The 18,025-nt window shown below is 37.0% G+C and overlaps 8 protein-coding genes across 8 annotated transcripts; 5 read left to right on the top strand and 3 right to left on the bottom strand.

Moving 5' to 3' along the window:
- Nucleotides 1–312: 312 nt before the first annotated feature.
- On the top strand, nt 313–2,315 carry FDP41_000588 (uncharacterized protein; the record flags this gene model as incomplete). Its single annotated transcript, XM_044709452.1, has 2 exons — nt 313–628; nt 841–2,315. The coding sequence occupies 2 exons, from the start codon at nt 313–315 to the stop codon at nt 2,313–2,315; spliced, it is 1,791 nt and encodes a 596-aa protein (XP_044569402.1).
- A 1,048-nt stretch (nt 2,316–3,363) lies between these two features.
- Nucleotides 3,364–3,723, top strand: FDP41_000587 (uncharacterized protein; the record flags this gene model as incomplete). The annotated part of the gene is made up of 1 exon (XM_044709441.1): nt 3,364–3,723. One exon carries the CDS (start codon nt 3,364–3,366, stop codon nt 3,721–3,723), a length of 360 nt encoding a protein of 119 aa, XP_044569401.1.
- Nucleotides 3,724–4,207: 484 nt separating this feature from the next.
- On the top strand, nt 4,208–6,430 carry FDP41_000586 (uncharacterized protein; the record flags this gene model as incomplete). Its single annotated transcript, XM_044709430.1, has 1 exon — nt 4,208–6,430. One exon carries the CDS (start codon nt 4,208–4,210, stop codon nt 6,428–6,430), a length of 2,223 nt encoding a protein of 740 aa, XP_044569400.1.
- A 1,463-nt stretch (nt 6,431–7,893) lies between these two features.
- On the bottom strand, nt 7,894–9,323 carry FDP41_000585 (uncharacterized protein; the record flags this gene model as incomplete). The annotated part of the gene is made up of 3 exons (XM_044709419.1): nt 7,894–8,529; nt 8,622–8,877; nt 8,998–9,323. The coding sequence occupies 3 exons, from the start codon at nt 9,321–9,323 to the stop codon at nt 7,894–7,896; spliced, it is 1,218 nt and encodes a 405-aa protein (XP_044569399.1).
- Nucleotides 9,324–9,415: 92 nt separating this feature from the next.
- Nucleotides 9,416–10,045, bottom strand: FDP41_000584 (uncharacterized protein; the record flags this gene model as incomplete). Its single annotated transcript, XM_044709408.1, has 1 exon — nt 9,416–10,045. One exon carries the CDS (start codon nt 10,043–10,045, stop codon nt 9,416–9,418), a length of 630 nt encoding a protein of 209 aa, XP_044569398.1.
- A 675-nt stretch (nt 10,046–10,720) lies between these two features.
- On the top strand, nt 10,721–12,268 carry FDP41_000583 (uncharacterized protein; the record flags this gene model as incomplete). Its single annotated transcript, XM_044709397.1, has 1 exon — nt 10,721–12,268. The coding sequence occupies one exon, from the start codon at nt 10,721–10,723 to the stop codon at nt 12,266–12,268; it is 1,548 nt and encodes a 515-aa protein (XP_044569397.1).
- A 1,822-nt stretch (nt 12,269–14,090) lies between these two features.
- On the top strand, nt 14,091–15,662 carry FDP41_000582 (uncharacterized protein; the record flags this gene model as incomplete). Its single annotated transcript, XM_044709386.1, has 1 exon — nt 14,091–15,662. One exon carries the CDS (start codon nt 14,091–14,093, stop codon nt 15,660–15,662), a length of 1,572 nt encoding a protein of 523 aa, XP_044569396.1.
- Nucleotides 15,663–15,782: 120 nt separating this feature from the next.
- On the bottom strand, nt 15,783–17,180 carry FDP41_000581 (uncharacterized protein; the record flags this gene model as incomplete). Its single annotated transcript, XM_044709375.1, has 1 exon — nt 15,783–17,180. The coding sequence occupies one exon, from the start codon at nt 17,178–17,180 to the stop codon at nt 15,783–15,785; it is 1,398 nt and encodes a 465-aa protein (XP_044569395.1).
- Nucleotides 17,181–18,025: the final 845 nt, after the last annotated feature.

The following is an 18,025-nucleotide window of genomic DNA, read 5'->3' as shown; positions in this document are numbered from 1 at the left end:
AACCAAGTCAACCAGGTATTTTTTAACAGCTCAAAATTGTAATTCCTTTTTCAGAGCTCCTGTCCTTTATATTCCAAGGTTCGTTTGTTTTGCCTTAGATTTAATGAATCAATTAACTTTGAATTTTTGTTAAATTGCTTTGCGAGGTTGCAAAAGAGATGGATAATGATGCGTCATTATCGTCATCATCATCATTCCCAAATTTGTGGTCAGCTTCGAAATAAAAACAAAAAAATTCCTCTCATCATGATGAAGTTTGGTTCTTTTCTCTCACTTCTAACTTCTCCAGTCCGATCACCTACAACAAAACGGATGGCAAAGACAAGTCTTGCTTCCTTTATCATGATGATTTTAATAGTAGGCATGACGATGATTGTTGTACAAGGAGAAGAAAAAGATACCAACACAAACAGCAATAGACAAAAGAAAACAGACTCAGTGTATGAACGTTATGATGCCATTGATTTGGTGATTGAAAAGCTATGGAGCAAGGGAAATCCATCCGAAACTTACGGTTATCAACAATTACCATTTTGCGATGTAAAGGCTTCTACAGCAACATCGTTGGGAGAGGAGCTCACTGGAAGTGGTGATTCTGTCATTTCAAAGTATGATATTGGATTTCAAGGTAAGTTTAGACATGGAAACTTGTGATTTCCGTAATTGTTACACTTTTAAATGGATCACGTTATGCTGCTCCATTTATGATTTCTTCATCATCATCAATCTACTCACTAATGTTGCATATTCTAATATTTTCTACTTGCTTCTCATACACAAACAACAATTTTATTCCGAAAATTGCTTCTTCGTTTGGTGTATTTATTTATCAATGTATAGTGGATGTTCCTCCTGAAACCGAACTCTGTGCCAAATCATTAAAGAAGGAAGATTTGGAACGATTACGACAAGCAATCAAGGATGATTATTTAATGCTCATGTATTATGATGGAATCCCAATGATTGTTCACATTGGTTATTATGACTCACTCGAAAACAAGTACTATCTTTACAACAGCTACAAGTTCTCCTTGACTTACAATGGAAATCATGTGATTACAGCTCTTGCCACACCATCATCAAAGGTAGATGTTACTTCAAATGATGTCACTCAAATCAAATTCAAATACTCTGCTGAATGGAAACCAACAACAAAACAATACGTTACCCGTGTGAATTACTTTATTAACATGAACTTTAACAGTGAGGAGTTGGAAATTCAATGGTTCTCAGTAATTAACAGCTTGATCTTTATTTTGGTGCTGACCTCTTTCTTAACATTTATTATCATAAGAATGCTCAGAAAGGACTATGATGCAATGGACTTGGAACAAGACTCTCAAGAAAAAGAAGAAACTGGATGGAAACAATTACATGCCGATGTATTTAGATTCCCAGCAAACATTAATCTCTTATCTGCTATTCTCGGAAATGGAGCTCAATTACTATCACTCATTTTCTGTTTGCTGTTCTTGGGTGCATTGGGAGCATATTATCAAGACTATGGATACAAAGCAGTTACGACTTCCCTGGTTATTGTTTATACCTTTACAACTGGTATTAATGGTTATGTGTCGGGTAGCTACTACAAAAAGTTTGGTGGTGAGTCATGGATCAAGAATACTGTGACCACATTACTCGTTTTCACTCTCCCAATTGCTGTAACATGGTCTATTTTGAATACTATTGCTGTTTCATATGGATCCACAGCCGCTTTACCTTTCAAAACTGTTGCAATTATTGTTGTACTCTATGTTGCAGTTTCATTCCCACTACTCTTGTTGGGAGCAATCACTGGCAAGAACTTTACTAAGGGATTTGAGGCACCATGTAGAACTAAAAAGGTTCCACGTGAAATTCCTCCTGTTGTTTGGTGGAAGGGAGAAAATATACTGACCCTCGTTGCTGGATTCTTACCATTCATCTCCATTTATATTGAATTGCATTATTTGTATTTGAGTATGTGGGGTCACTATGGCCATGTTCCGTTCCCAATTGTATTGATGGTGGTCATTATTTTAATTGCTGTTACAAGTTGTATTACTATTTCACTCATTTACTTGACTCTCTCGCAAGAAAATCATCATTGGTGGTGGAGAAGTGTCAAATTTGGTGGCGCAAGCAGTATTTTCATTTTTGCTTATTCCATGTATTACCTTGTGGACAGTGGCATGTCTGGAATTTTACAAATTTCCATTTTTATTGGATATACTTTCATTTTATGTTTAGCAGTTTTCTTAATGATGGCTACTGTAGGGTTTTTATCAAGTTTAACCTTTGTTAAGAATATTTACCGATCCATCAAGTGTGATTAATAGCTCTAGAGTTTAATTGTAAGGAAATTTTGCATGATTCACATCAATGAATAGAACATCAGTCATCCTAAATATGAACTATTTTGACAAAGTAAATTTAAACACTCCATATTGCAATTTCAAATTTCAGTCAAACAAGTATTGGCGTTAGTATAGTTAAACAAAACAAAAAAGCTTTATTCTGACATCGAATGACCAGCAGATGAGGAGAGAGTTCATGATTTCTGCATCATAAAAAGGTCTCGCTTTTTTGATTGGATAAGGTCCATGAAATTTGATTAATATACAGTATTTCTTGCAAAATGAGAAACGTCATTTAAAATCTTTTTTGAACGTTCTTGCACCTGTTTCTTCAAATTCAACTGAATGAGTTTTTGTTATAATGATTGAAAATTGTTATCGCCATGAATTCCAATGATCCTTCATCGGAATTTGAATCGATTTCTAACAATCATCATTTATCCTCACTCCCTTCATCATCAATAACAGGTATGTACTCATAAGAGATGATGGATCTTTCAAATATTCCAATAATTCACATTGTTATTCTGATTATCATCATCATGGTTGTTGATCAACAACAGAAGCAAAATTTCGACCACGATGGGGCTCGAACCCATGACCAAATGTGCGTAGATGTTGCTGTTAAGATCCTTCTCAGGAACTGTTTGCGTGTCATTCGCTCTTCCAACTGAGCTACGCGGCCTGCAGGGGGTTGAATCACCATCACCTTTCACACGAATGCGTTGTTGTTCAATTCCAAAAATCGTTTCTCTCGCTTGTCATGTTGTTGTGACAAAGTTTGCCTCATTTTTTCAACATCTCTTATATTTTCTTATTCGAATGTTTTCCACTCCTTCCAATAAGATGGAACTAACCAAAAATCCAACACAAAAGGTCGCAACTCGCCATTAACTCCTATTTCCTCTTGGCTTCGAATTAGAACCTTTGCAGAAGCTCAAAATAGTCTGTGGGAAATGAAAAGTCGCAGAGCCAAATTAAAAAAATATTCATCAAAGATTTTTCATCACCATCACAAATAACGACCATGAGATACAAGGACAACCCAGAAAACACCTTTGAAAAGAGAAAGGCCGAAGCCAGCAGAATAAGACAACGATATTCTGATCGTATCCCAGTGATTTGTGAGAAGGCCGAGAAATCAAACTTCCCTGATATTGATAAGAACAAGTACTTGGTGCCTGCCGATCTCACCGTTGCTCAATTTGTTTACATTATTCGTAAGAGAATCAAGATTGATTCAACAACGAACATTTTTATTTTCGTGAATAACGTTTTACCTCCTAGTGCTGCTCTGATGAGTCAATTGTATGAAGAACAACGTGATGATGATGGATTTTTATATGTTACTTACAGCGGAGAGAATACATTCGGACAAGATCAATAATGTTGTTGCAAGTTGAAATAACAATACTTTGTTGTTGGACTCTATGTTGGAGGATTGTGGGTGTTGCACAGTAGTAACAGCAGCATGCAGTAGTAGTCCAATATCAAACGACGTATGTCCAAAAAATGTTTTGAGAGCACAACAACAACAAACTCATCACAAAACCGTTATTTCAGCAAGATACAATCTCTACCATTCTCATCATTACCATTCATTCCCCTTTCTTATTCTAACACTTTTCTCGACAACGAATTCACGACTTTCCTTCATCATCACCTCTTGTGCCTAATCCACGCTTGTGAATAAAATTAAAATTGCTAAAATTTTGAGACTTTCAAGTTATTTGCTGTTCAATCCTTCGTGTCTATACTAAAGTCAGCCAATTTTCTGTGGACACTTAGTATCCTAATCATGGACACCAAGTAACCTCCACGTTCAAATTCAATAACAACATAAAAGTTTAAAATAAATACAAAAAAAATTCATGTCCTTACTCGATGAGTTTTTTGCCGATGTTGCCGATTCTTCGGATACTGCCCACTCGGTTTCATCGACCACCACTAACGCCTCATCGGCTTCGGTGAGTGGAGCTGCTTTTTCAAATGGATCAAGAATTTTTAATCATCATCAAACTACAACAACAACCAATCAAGCCATGAGTGCAACGGCATCAACACTTGTTCTCGGAGGATCATCCTCGTCTCTCTTACATCCACCACCAACACCCACTTCAGCATTGTCATCCTCTTCTGCAACAACGAGTGGAAATCTCATGTTGTTTCATCCACAAATTCATCATGGCAATTCATCACAATTATCCATGATGCTTGATGATGATGGTGCTTCAACAACAACGGATGAGGCCTCAAGCTCTGGGGCACCTCTTCATTTGAACAGTTTAAATCAAAGCTCTCAGAATAGATTTCATCAGGATCATGACGCACTCTCAACGACTTCATCAATGAGCACTTTCTCGTCGGGATCACACAGCCATTTTGTTCCTGATATTACCAACACTGCAGCAAGTACTGGAACAACATCATCAATACCTAACATTCATGCTTTGTCTTTAAAAAACATAATTCCCACCACTCCATCAATAACGAGTTTTTCTGCACTGTTACAGGATGAAACCTTCAATCGTCACATGTTCAAAATTAAAGAATTCACCAAAACAGAAGGAAGAGTTTTGAAAACTGGAGCTTCATTACAGGAGGACGAGGAATATCCATATATTTTAGCTAGTAATTCATATATTCTTACCATTGATCAAGAAATTGATAGTTTATTTATTCAGTTGAAAGGATTTTATGCTGAAAAGTTTAAAGATTTGGAAAATAACGTGACGGATCCTGTAAATTATGTACAAACAGTATTAAGAATTGGAAATGGAGTACCTTTGGTAGCTCCAAGAGGAACAAGTTCTACATTTTCAGATATTGACTTGAGTGATTTATTGCCACCCTCCACGATCATGATTTTAAAGGTTACAGCTGCAAACGAAGGAACTTTTACTGTTTCCCTCAGTGAGGATAAGTGGAGAAAAATTGAACAATTATGTAGAGACATTCTACATCTTGATGAAGCAAAGGAGACCATTTTGGACTATGTTTCCATGAGAATGGCATATGTAGCTCCAAATTTGAGCGCCCTTGTAGGCACAAGAATTGCAGCTCAACTGATTGGTGCAGCTGGAGGTATTTTATCCTTGTCACAAACATCGGCTGATGTTCTCCAATGTCTAGGACGAGATAAGAAGAAACTCGAGGGCTTATCATCGAACACATTTATGAGCATGTTACCCAAGCGAAAAGCCAACACTGTTGGGGACTCCCAGGATATTCCTGTTCAACTAATTTCATATAATGCAAGTGATTTTTCTCACATGAGGCATACTGGTTTTGTAGGTTTGTGTGATTTAGTAATGGAGCACACACCTCCGCGTGAAAAATTGCGAAAGAAAGTTTCTCGAGTGGTGGCCACAAAATGTGCCCTTGCAGCTCGAATTGATAGCTGCAATTCTTCAAAAGATGGATCTGAAGGGCAAAAGCTTCGAGAGGATGTTCTTGCGTTTATCAAAAAGCTCATGGAGCCACCAAAAAGAAAAGAAGATAAGCCACTTCCAGCACCAGATGCCATCAAGAAAACTCATAGAGGTGGTAAAAAATCAGCCTTAGAAAAAGAGTTGTCACGAACTTCAGAGCTGAGAAAGAAATATGAGAGATTGGAATTTGGTACGGAAGGAACAGATGACTCGTATATTGGTGACGGCTCAGGTACTATGCTCATGAAGGAGGGAGCGAAAGGTCTCGGTCAATCCCTTCGATTAAAGAATGCCATTCTCTCTGCCGGTAAAAAGTATGAGAGCAAGAACAAGAAGAAGGAAAAACAAACCAGCAGAACACCTCTAGGCACCTCTTCCAGTGCTGGAACCTCTGTTTCAGAGTCTGCAGCTTTCTTTGATGGTATTAGCACCTTGTCCAGCACTTCGATATTCAAAAGTGGTACAGCTACACAAATTATCAGAACAGGTACAGCCACATCAATGGCAATTAATGACAAAAATGAAATGGAGCTTCTGAATCCAAGTCTCATCGAAGAAAAGAAGAAGAATGAGAAGAAAAAGACAAGTTACTTTTCAGCCGAGACAAAATTCAAGAAGATTGACACCTCAATGGCGCCACCAACTGTTGCAAAAAAGAAGTGAAAAAGATAACCAAACTACAATGAAATAAATGCATTGAACAATTGAGATGCATCTCTTAACGATCGTAGAATTGAATGTCACTTGTCAGTCAAAAGGATCGTTTTGTGTCTGATGCATGACGTCGCAGATGTTGGCTGTTGATGACGATTGATCAGATAGTAGTTAGCAGACCAAATATAGGGTCTATTCATCTATATAAATGCTCTGACGATGAACAGACCTCAAAATGTCAAACCAAGGAAAGTATACTGCTTAATAGAACTTATCTCTCCCTTCAAATGGTCAACTCTCAACTTTGATAATTGCTCAACACTAAACACTTCATGTTTTTTCACACACTCAAAAAAAAACAAATCATTTACACCAAAGTCACTACTCCTGATGATGCGTTTCAACACCTCTTTGCTTGTTATTGTCATTGCACTCGTTGCTTTGCTTGCCTCTTCTTGCTTGGCTCAACAATGCAAGAATCGCAATCCTTTTGCTGATCCAGCTCCTTGCCCTTCGTGTACTTTCTGTACAGCCACAAAATCCTCTTCATGATCTTGCTATTTCACGTGGTACTACTTCATTAGCTGCTTCCCTTGATCAATTGAATTCCACTGTTTGTGTTGATCAAATTAAATCATTTCTTTGTGCCCCTTGTGATCCAAAGAATCAACAATATGTGGATACCAACGGAACATTGGTGATGTGCAAGAGTGCTTGTCTAAGATTAGCCAGCACCTGTAAAAGAAACTCGACTGTTTGCGATGATTGGCCAACCACAGATTGTTGGAACGGAGCTGTTGTTCAAAAGATGACAGGTTTTGTCGTTGTCGCTGCCATGATGATTATTGGAGTTTTCTTGTTGTAAATGTTTTGATGTCATCTTTTCAAAAAGAAGAAGAATAAATGGTCAAAGACCTTTCACTGTTAATCTCCTAAAACAATATTCAAAGTTATTTGAAGAATGTTCAATTAGGTTTTTTCACTTTTGTCAACAATTCCTGTAAAACATTCTTCTCAAAAGAATTCTCAACCAAAAAATCTGCATGTGGTGTTTGTTGAGCATTGTCTCGGTTCAATCTCAGCAATGTAAAAATCGAGAACCGACCTTTTTCAGATCTGATTCTTCTCCATGCCTTACTTGCTGGTTCTGTACAACAACAACATTGCTGATAGTCTCACAATGTCTTTTGATATTACTCATGTGCCTGAATCCCTCTTAAAATTTGAATGTTGTTTTCAGAGGCGTGTCATGATGTGGGTTGTTTCATAAAATGGATTTGGAAAACACCATTGCAAACTCCACTACCACTCCGATTGGGCGATTCAAAGAGGTTTGCCTTTGGAGAATGATGAAACACCAATAAAGTGAAAAGGTGAATGTAATTTATTGGTCAACATGTTCGACCATGGTTAATTTATTGTTTTTCAAATATGAAATGCTTGAATTTTCTGAACTGAGTTTAAGGCAAATGTCAATTCCGTTGTTGGTGTTGTTGTTGCTCTTGTTTCACCTTTTCCTTAATAATTTTCTCTGAAATTCTACTGATGGAACTGCAATATTTTTTCATGTCATCATGAAGATCGAGAGCTTTGAGCTGTCCTTTTTGAATATTCTCCAACTTGTAGGGCCCGTATTGAATTCTAATAATTCTACTCACGGGAAAATGCAAGTGTTGAAAAATCTTTCGAATTTCTCTATTTTTTCCTTCATGCAACACTACTTTTAGCCAACTCGATTTCTCTCCTTCTCTGTGAAGTGTTGCTTCCATTCCTGCATAATGAACTCCTTCAATGCTGGATCCTTTTCGAAGAGAATCTAACATGGATTGAGTAACTTTTCCATGAATTTTGATCAAATAATGTCGTTGTAGACCTGTTTGAGGGAGTTCTAAATGACGTGCAAGCTGTCCATCATTTGTTAATAATAAAAGTCCTTCAGAATTGTAGTCAAGTCGTCCAACAGAAATTAAATGTCCAAATCCAAGTCGTTCGAGTCTGTGATACAGTGTTTCACGATTTCCCTGGTTGTCAACACGACTGCATAACACTTCTCTAGGTTTATAATAGGCATATATTTTCACATTATTCAACGATTTCTCATTATTAATCTAAATTGTGTCAAACAAATAAAAGAAATAAAAGATTGATATAAAATTCAAAAAAAACATTCTAAAACATTCATCTCTGTAATGAAACCTACTTTTTCTCCTCTAACCGTGACAATGTCAAAAAAAGGATTAATTTTACAACCTGTCTCTGTAATCACCTCTCCATTCACTTTTACAAGTCCTTGTTTTATCAATTCCACTCCCTGCTGCTTGGAACAAACTCCCATTCTCGACAAAAACTTTGATACTCGTTCCAAACAAGCTCTCTTTTCCTTCTCCACTTCATTCAGCACTGGCGGTAAACTGGAAAGTTCTTTAAATATTTTCTGTCTTGATTTTAATTTAGGTCTGTATGTAGGAAGTTGAATTAGTAGCAGCAAAAACAGTAGAAGATGACGACATTTGCAGTAATAGTGTAGAAGATGACGAGAAGAAGGCTCGATTGCCTTTGAAAAATTTTCAACTTACAAAACAAAGGAATCATGTTCCGATATGGAATTTTGTAATGATGATGAAGGTGATGGAGGAATGATAAGATCCATCTCATTGTTTTTGCTGTTATTGATTGGTTTTGAAATAACCGTCGCATAGGAATGTTGTATTGGATGAGAAAGGTTGATGGAAAAAACTTTTGAATTCCATCGTGAACTATGATGATGCTGTGTATGGATGATGGAATGTATGGATGATGATCCGAAGAATGAATCGAAAGAAGATTTTAGTGATATGGAAGCTCTTCCGAACAGGACATGACTCCGCGACCACATGGAAGATCGGAATGGTAGTAAAGACATTTTTTTCAATTAAAAAATGAAAAAATATTTATTGGCCCTTCGGTGCCTCAGGTCTTTCGTTTTCCAACAGTTGACTTGAATTCCTCACGTTATTAGAATCCTGATTCAATCAAATAATCAGCAAACTTGTCCAATGTTTTTCGAACGCTTCCAAATTGTTGTTGAACGGTCAAGTCTTCATCTTGCAAATTGAGTGCTGATAAATTCACCATTCCAGTTAAGATACATTTCGAGGTGGTCACACAATAAAAAACGTGCGTGGGAGGAATCAAGAACTTGCAATATTCGAAATCGAAAACTTTAGAAAGAGGTAGCGAAGCAGTCGAAGTGTCATCTCCAAAATTCCAAGAAGCTAATAATGCACTATATTGATCGATTTGAATGATTCTGAAAAATTGATTCCCGCAAAAATTAATTTCCAATCCAATACTCGTGTTGTTTTTTGAAAAACTGTTGGAAAAGCTATTTGAAGAATTGGATGAAGAGGATGCCCCTGCGGATCCATTGTGTGAAAAAACTCCTTTTTTAGCAAAAGTGAGAGAGTTCAGTATTTCTTGTTCTCCCAAATTTGAATTCGTTCCTGTATTACTAGCATTCTGTTGATGACTATTATTATGAATATCATATTGTATCAACACAGAATCTGAATTTGAATGATGCAATGGCGATTCAAAATGTGATGCATTCGATTTTTTCACACCGTTCGATGAGGTGGATTTCATCTTTTCCAATTTCTGTTCTCTTTCTTCTTCTAAATAAGATAACAGAGTTTTGATTTGATTTTTTGTAATATCAATTCCTGTCGATTGTGCCCATTTGGTTCCATTTAGACCATGAATGGCACCATGTGAAAAAATATCGAGATTTTACAATGTTGCTGTGTAAAGTAGTAGTGAATTGAGGTTTCAAAATGTGTGTGTGCATCAAATGTCCAATCAGAATAATCATCACCAAATTGATTTAATTTTGTGCATGTGATAGGAGCATCATCACCATTAGAAAATTATTTTTTTCAATTAATTAATAATTATTTTGTATTTCAAAATGTGTTGTTGCTACCTACTTGTCAATGTAATGTTGCCAATGAGAGGCCATAGTGGTGATGATGTGATTGAAAAAAAACTGGAATAGTGAAATGATAAAACGCTGAGCTCCGATCAGTCACAACAATATTTTTTTTGATTGCTGACACTTAATGGGATCCATCTCTCTCTTCAATGAAACAAGACATTGTCCATCATTGCTTGTGGAATCTCCACCTACACGCATCACATTAGTACATCTCTCACAATTGGACTTTGTTTCATTACCTCCAAAAAATTACAATTTAATCCATGACGTTGACGATTCCTCAATTTTTGTAAATCATTTGATGAATAAAACAATATTATAAAAAAATGTCATTACGATTGATAAATTTCGGGGGAGGAGGAGTTCAACGAGCGAGCAACAAGCACGTCACTGACGACTTGACGTCAAACGAACAACAACAATCAATTTGCGATCCTCATTCTTCTTGTTCATTCGTCGTATTCACAAGTAATAATACTAAAACCAACAACAATAATAGTATCAATCGTCGTCGTTGGAATAGTACTGAGCCAGTAGTAGAATTCGGGCAAGACCTTGCTCATCATCAACAACCATCACCACCACAACAACAACACTTATCAATTCCAAGAATTCGAAGAGATTTTAGAAATTCTTCTTCTTCGGAACCACAACAACAAGAACAACAACAACAACCTGATGATGGACTTTATCTTCATGATGACCCTTTCAGTTCTAGCAAAAGCCTTTGGACGATGAAAATAAATGAATATCCGCTTGATGGTTCTTGGAAGGCTTCTTCATCCTCCCTCTCAACAAGAACAACCACCACCACTTCTACTCCTCCTCCTCAATTCAATATCAATTTCTTCTTTAGAATTCTGATTGTAGAAGCAGCAAGAACCATGTTAGGTTCAAAGACAACAACCATTGCAAGGATGATGATGAGGCGGATCCTTCATTCCTACTATTTTAAATTCTTCTTGATTTTGATGATCCTTTCTCAATTTGGCAATATCGTTGTGTTTGCAGCATCTTCACCAAAATACAGCATTTCTCGATTTCATAGTGAGCTCAAATTGACTGATTCGAATCAATGTATTGTTGAGGTGAATGAAATTGTGACCTATTTATTTGCTGAGCCAACAAGGAAAATTTATCGATCCATTCCCACCAATTTACCGTATGGCTATGCAAGAATGGTTGGAGAAATCGATGTCACTTCCATGTCTGATTCTATGAAAATATCTGATGTTTTGTATTTGAAATCAGGAGATGGTATGAAACAAATTGTAGTGTCACTCACAAATCCAACTTCTGATATTGAGACCACACAAGTGACTTTACAATACAAGTACTTGATGAATGGACCTCTCTTTGTGAGTCACAACATTACAAGAGTTGCTTGGTCGGTTGGATACGAGGACGCACAAAGTATTAGCAATATTGAAATTTCTGTTAAATTCCCAACGAGCATGTTCTCCAAGATTTCTTCCTCTCTTAAAGGATTTAAAGTGAAACAAGATGGACCTGAAACCACAGCGACCTTCCCAACAAGTTCAATTACGAGTCCTGCAGGCTCCTATCGACCCATGTTCACTGCCAATAATTTATTATTTGACACTTGTCAAACCTATTGGTATACCAATCGTCCATTGCTCACAATTTTTGGCTTTTATGGAATTACATTGGCCATCATGTTTGTTTGTTTGGCTGTAAAAATTATTCATGACAATATTGAAAGTTACAAATTAGAAAAGGCCATGGAAAGAGAACGTCATTTAAGATATGCTCGTCACAAATTACACGAAGAGACATATGATTCAAATTCAGATCATGATGAACATTATACATTCCTGGGTCGAGAAAAGAAACATGCATTTGATAATTTGTAAATACTATTTTTTATATTTAATTGGAATGAAGAATTTTCGGAAATACAAGTGTTGAACATGCTTTTTGTGTGAAATAGCGAAAGAGAAATCACCACCATTAAAAACGATCATTAATTTATTACTCAACCAAGTACTTTCAAGAAATTAATCTTTAACAATTACTTGCAGTGGATGGTAAGCTCAGTCTATTTCCATAAAATGAACACCAAAACGCAAGGGTGGATTTACGCCACCAATCACTTCTGAGTCAATTTAAAACTCTCTCTCATTCCTCTGCTCCTCGTGTTCACCTGAGGTCTCAAAGATCAATTATGGTTTTTGAAAAAAGATCAAAAAAAATTTAACTAGTGTATTCCAAGAAAAACGGATTACCTGGGATCCTTGCCGAGCGTGACTATATAGGAGGAGTGGTTTCACATTGTCGTCGAAGCTCCCATTTGCACTCCCATACAGTGATACACTAAGGTTCATTTCTTGGTTTCGTAGGGACTTTCGTCACACAGTGAGATTATTGATAAAAGGGTGAAGATATTGCCAAGCCATATTTCAGTGAGTTAACTCGGACCACCCCCAGAACTCCCACAACAGGCTATCCTCAACACAGTTCTTATGGAGCAGGCACGCAAATCCCTCGTCCAGACCCAACTACCGGCTCCAATAAATGTCGTGAAAGACAAATGAAACCTCATTGGCAAGTGGAACCTTGATGGTTCGTCTGCAGACACTCCGAACAAGATTGTGTATATTGGTACACTGTTAGTTTGTTCAGGATCCCCTTGCAGCTGATGACCAACATCCACAACCTCCTTTCATTTCGAAATATCTCAATTACAGAGAAGCCATTTTACAAACAAGATTGTTGGATCATTGTCAAATGAAATACCCTCAATTTTTGGACATTGAGATCTCTTTCATTGACAAGTGTACAATGGACCTAAGATTTTAATGAATCAAAGGAAATGACGATTGATTCAGATGCAAGAAAAGGATGATCAAGTGGACGAGTTTTCAAAGTAGACTGAACAAATTCGGATTCACTCGGAATAGACTTCAGTTTCTGTCAACAATTTTAGAAAAATTCAAATACTGTATTTCAAGAATTATTGAATCATTTCTAGGGATGATTAGTTTTAATTCTCTTGATTTGTTTTGGACGGGATGCCTGCCAGGAATATGGCAACACTCCCGCTACAGTCTTTGACTGTATGAACTGTGAGTGAAAAAAGCAGAAGCCTTTGTTGGTTCTTTAAACAGCCGAGTCGGCTGTAATCCATTAAATTTGAGACATGTCCATAATCAACATTCACATTGCATGGTCAATTCAAGTCACGAAAAGTGTCACAATATCAAGAAAGACGAAAAAGTGAACGAGCTTTAAAGTGTCTGTTTTCTTTGTCTAAAAAAAGGAAATGAAAAAAGGCTACAGCACCGCAGGTTCCCAAGTTGTCTCCAACCTCAGTACTGATGCAGCTCGACGATGCTTAATTCCTCAAATCGGACGGGATGAGGTGCGTTCATCGTGATATGGCCGTAGCCTTTCAATTCTCTCAACACATTCTGATCAACAATTATTGCGACTGAATGGAAATCTGTAAATTTCCAAGTCGAGATCTTTTCTAATCTTTTTAGATCCTTCATATGAAGGATAAATCATGATTTTCCAGTACAGAGTTTCAACTACATACTTGAGAGAGGTGTGAAATAATAATATTTAATATTTTGAAAGTGACTCCCCAATATTTTATGAAATGTTTGGTCGTTGTAAAGAATTTGGCGCCATTTTTTCGTTCACGCGCTACATTTTTAAAAAAATAAATGCAACATGAATTCATCGCTTCTTTCCTCCACATCAAGGCTTCATCAAAGTTCGGCAGCTTCTCCTTCCTCATCCATGATCTCTGAGTCGTCAATTCATCATCATGGATCAGGAGATGAAGGCAGCATGTTTTTCAAAAATAGAATGTCATCCTCGGCCCTTAATTCTTCCGTCTCGAGCCAAGCGTCGACATCATCTCGATGGGAGGAAATGAAATATCTGGCAAAGGAAATCCACGATAATGCCATTCGAAAAACAACTGGATCACGCAATGAAAGAAGCAAACTAAATTATGACAATGATGACAGTTTCCGACAAATGAACACCTTCAGCAGAGATTCGGGTATGGTGCTTCCTTCAAGTCGTAACCTCATAGAACATACACTGTCGGATACTCTTGATTCAGCTTCTAGTATTTTACAAAAGTATATTGACAAGTATAATTGTAGAGCAACAACAAGTAACATTGATTTGGATGACTCCCTCACGGATTTGTACAGCAGACTCTCTGATGGATTTCCGAATACCACGACGACGAACCCACCTGTCACCATCAAGAACACTCCAAACTATCTTTTGGATTCGTCAATTTCATCCGTAGCTCCACTTAAATCAGTTTCAGCAAATCCAATGGATGATCTATTGTCTATATGTTCAAGGTCAACCATTACAACAAATTCAGACGAGCTATTCAGCAAGTTGGATCATTACTCGAAAAAATACAATGAGAAAAAAAAGGAGCCAATGTACTTTGAGGTTAAATCAAAAAAGTCCAAGTCGAGTGACTCAATCTTCGACAGTGACAAGGAAAATTTCATTCCCAACAAGGGCTCGAAAACAAAGAAAAAATCAACAACTCCAACGAAACGGCCTCAATCTGTTAAAGTCAGTACATTAAGGGAGTCATCCAGTGAGACGAACAGAAAACGATCGAAAACTCCAAGCAAGTCATCCACTGCTCGAAGTGTCGCCACAACCTGCACAGCAACATCAACCAATAGCTCCTCCACAAACAAATATACATCCACCACAAGAAAACCTCCAGTTCCTAAATTTACAAAATCCTCGACTACTACTCAATCAAGCAATACAAAGAAATCCAACAAAGGTTCGGCGTCCTCAACTGTCAAATCTTCAACGAGAGCAGAAGACATTTCAGATATCTCTAGCCTTAGTGAAGATGACGAGAAAATGGAGTCTAAATCTTGTCAAACAAGTATGATTCACACTTGTGTGGACACAATGGAACGACCCTCATCGGGCAATACCATGACCACATTGGCAAGTATTTCTTCCAGTGGCATTCATTCATCTTCGAGTCCAATGATTGGTTCAACAAATGAAATTGCATTTAAAATTGTGGGATCTACCGAAAATATTGAAAAGGTGGAGGTGTACTTGAAAAATTCTCAAAAACAGTCGTATTCATGCTCTTCTTCCAATGCATCAGTAACAAGCGAAAAACTTGATCCAGCATCTGATCTGAGCGGTAGTTTTAACTTGAATGTACCAGAAGAAGATGTTTCGAATACTTTGAAACCTCTCAAGTCACTCTACAGCAAATATTTCACACAATAAATTATCTCAAACTGTGCATAGATTTCAAATAAATTTGGAAGGTGTCACAGGTTGAGCGGTGATCATGAAAACAATGAAATTATCAGAAAAAATTAATTAATAAGCTAGGTTATTGAAGCCTTACCTCAACTTGATAATGATCAAGAAAGCCAAAAATACAACCGCTACTGATAGGAAAATGATAATATACATAAAACAGCCACATTTTTGAGCTTTTTCTGCTTCTATCAAATTCTCATTGCCTTCAACAATGTGTTCACGTGTGATTTCAATATTGTGATCAATTCGATCGAGAAGAGAACCTTGTTCAATAATGAGTGCAGAGATTTGTTGAAACAACTCGTGAAGCTCGACAATAGATGCCAATACTTCTCTGAGCTCTCGATCTCTCTGAATAATTTCTCTTTCACGCCTCACCAATTCTTCGACCTGTTCCTGTGTCACATTAGGTTCATAATATCGCTGTTCTATGGCTTCAATTCTTTCAAGTTCCTCTTTTGAGAATTCTTCAACTGTATCTGTAGTATGAATTCTTTGCAATTCTTTTTTCTTGGATTTGAGTTGGGTCAACTTGTCGAGGAATGATCGTTGCTCTCTTTGCATATCGGTCGATAGTTCACTGAGAGAAGTAAAGAGTGACTTTTTGGCATTTGTGATCACAACTTTAAATTGTTTTCTCCTTTTCTTTTTTGCTAAAAGCGCATACTTGTCAAATTGATCAATGAGTTTCTTACAGTACGCCATGGAATGTTTCAAGTTGTTTGTCAACACCTTGATTTCCTCCTCTTCAGAGGCAAAATCCTTCTGTACCGTGAATTTGACATGTTGTTGGTGCAGCTTTTTCAATTCAACAATTCCAGAAGCAATACTGGCAAGTTTTTCTTTACAGGTTTCAAACAATTTGATCCATTCTGCGTCTTCAGGATGTTCATTCTCCCCCAATTCAATGTCTCTCTGATTAGCTTGCTCATTTTGTAATAACGATTCAGCTTGCAAACTTGAGTCATCAGTGAAGAAGAAATTTTCAGATTCTTCCAATCTTTGTCTTTCTTTTTGCTTGGTCCGTAACGTGGCATATAGATTTGTTAAGTTACGTTTAACAAGAGAATCGCTTTGAATTTGAACCATCTCTCTATCTTCCCACAATGACACGTCACTCTCAGAGCTTGATTCGTATTGCACTTTGGTACTTTTTCCTCCTTTGGATGAATACGTACTTGAAAATACACTCCGAGCAGATCTATACAATTCATCATCACTATCTCTTTCATCAGTAAGTGCTGTTGAATTAAAGCTTGTATCTAGGATGCTTTTTCTCAAGTCTGAGATGGATTCCTTTCCGAACTGAATGGACGAGTTTACTGCGCTTTTAAACACATCAAATCCCGATGATGATGATGTTGTGGTTGATGATTTCATCGTTGAATGGTGCTGTTTGTTTTGATTTTGCTTTTTTCGGGAAGGTTGAGAGCTTGATGATGAGCCTCGCTGTTGTTGCTGTGAGTGTTTGTTGGACATTTTTTTTGTAAACTTAAAACACAATCCCATCAAAATTGTTCCCAAAGAAAGTTAGAGATGTCTTTACACCTTTAATATAACCAGTTGGCTTCCAAAAAAATTAAAAGTTTTGTTTTCGTTCATGAAAGTTTTTAATAGTAAAGTGGATGAGTTAGCTCGTTATAATTAATATTACAAACAAGCTCAGAATGTTTGCGTATGTACAAGATCATGCACACCTTAATGTAATCCAATAATTTACTGACAGACACGCAATTCGTTCTCTATCAGCAATCTATGGCTGCGATGGGAACAATTCAAACTAAAATTAGGTTCCAATCGTTCGTGCAAAAATTGGAAAAACATCACAACCAGATCGTTCAAGTTGAACAGATGATGTTCTTAAATCTCTCCAAATTGATAGTATAGCTAGTATCGACTGCAGCTGGTGTAGGTTCGCAACTCTCGCACTCTGAAAACGATTGTGTTCTTGAGCCTAATTAGCTGAGAGAGAACTAAACTGTGACCCAAATTTATTCTCTCGATTGAGAGATCTCGTTTCCTGTCCGTGTGTTTGTTAATGAGGGCTCGAACACACTATCCCATTTAAAGTGACAATTGTTGCAAACTCAGCATTTTCCGCAATCACTGAAATCTTTCCATATGTAATTTGACCACTACTTCCATATCTCTCTCCTTCATGGACAACACCTAATGACATCTTTTGATCATCTCTCTCCAAAACATCCAAATATCTTTTGTTACATGACGGTAAAACGAAAGAGATGAATTACGTTAAATCTCTCATATTAAAAAAAAGAACTCACTCATCATCTTGCCAACGAACCAATTTGAATTGACGTCAA

This window comes from Naegleria fowleri (assembly GCF_008403515.1).
Source record: "Naegleria fowleri strain ATCC 30894 chromosome Unknown tig2, whole genome shotgun sequence".
NCBI classification, from domain to species: domain Eukaryota; phylum Heterolobosea; class Eutetramitea; order Acrasida; family Naegleriidae; genus Naegleria; species Naegleria fowleri.
This window is presented reverse-complemented; position numbering and strand designations above follow the sequence as displayed.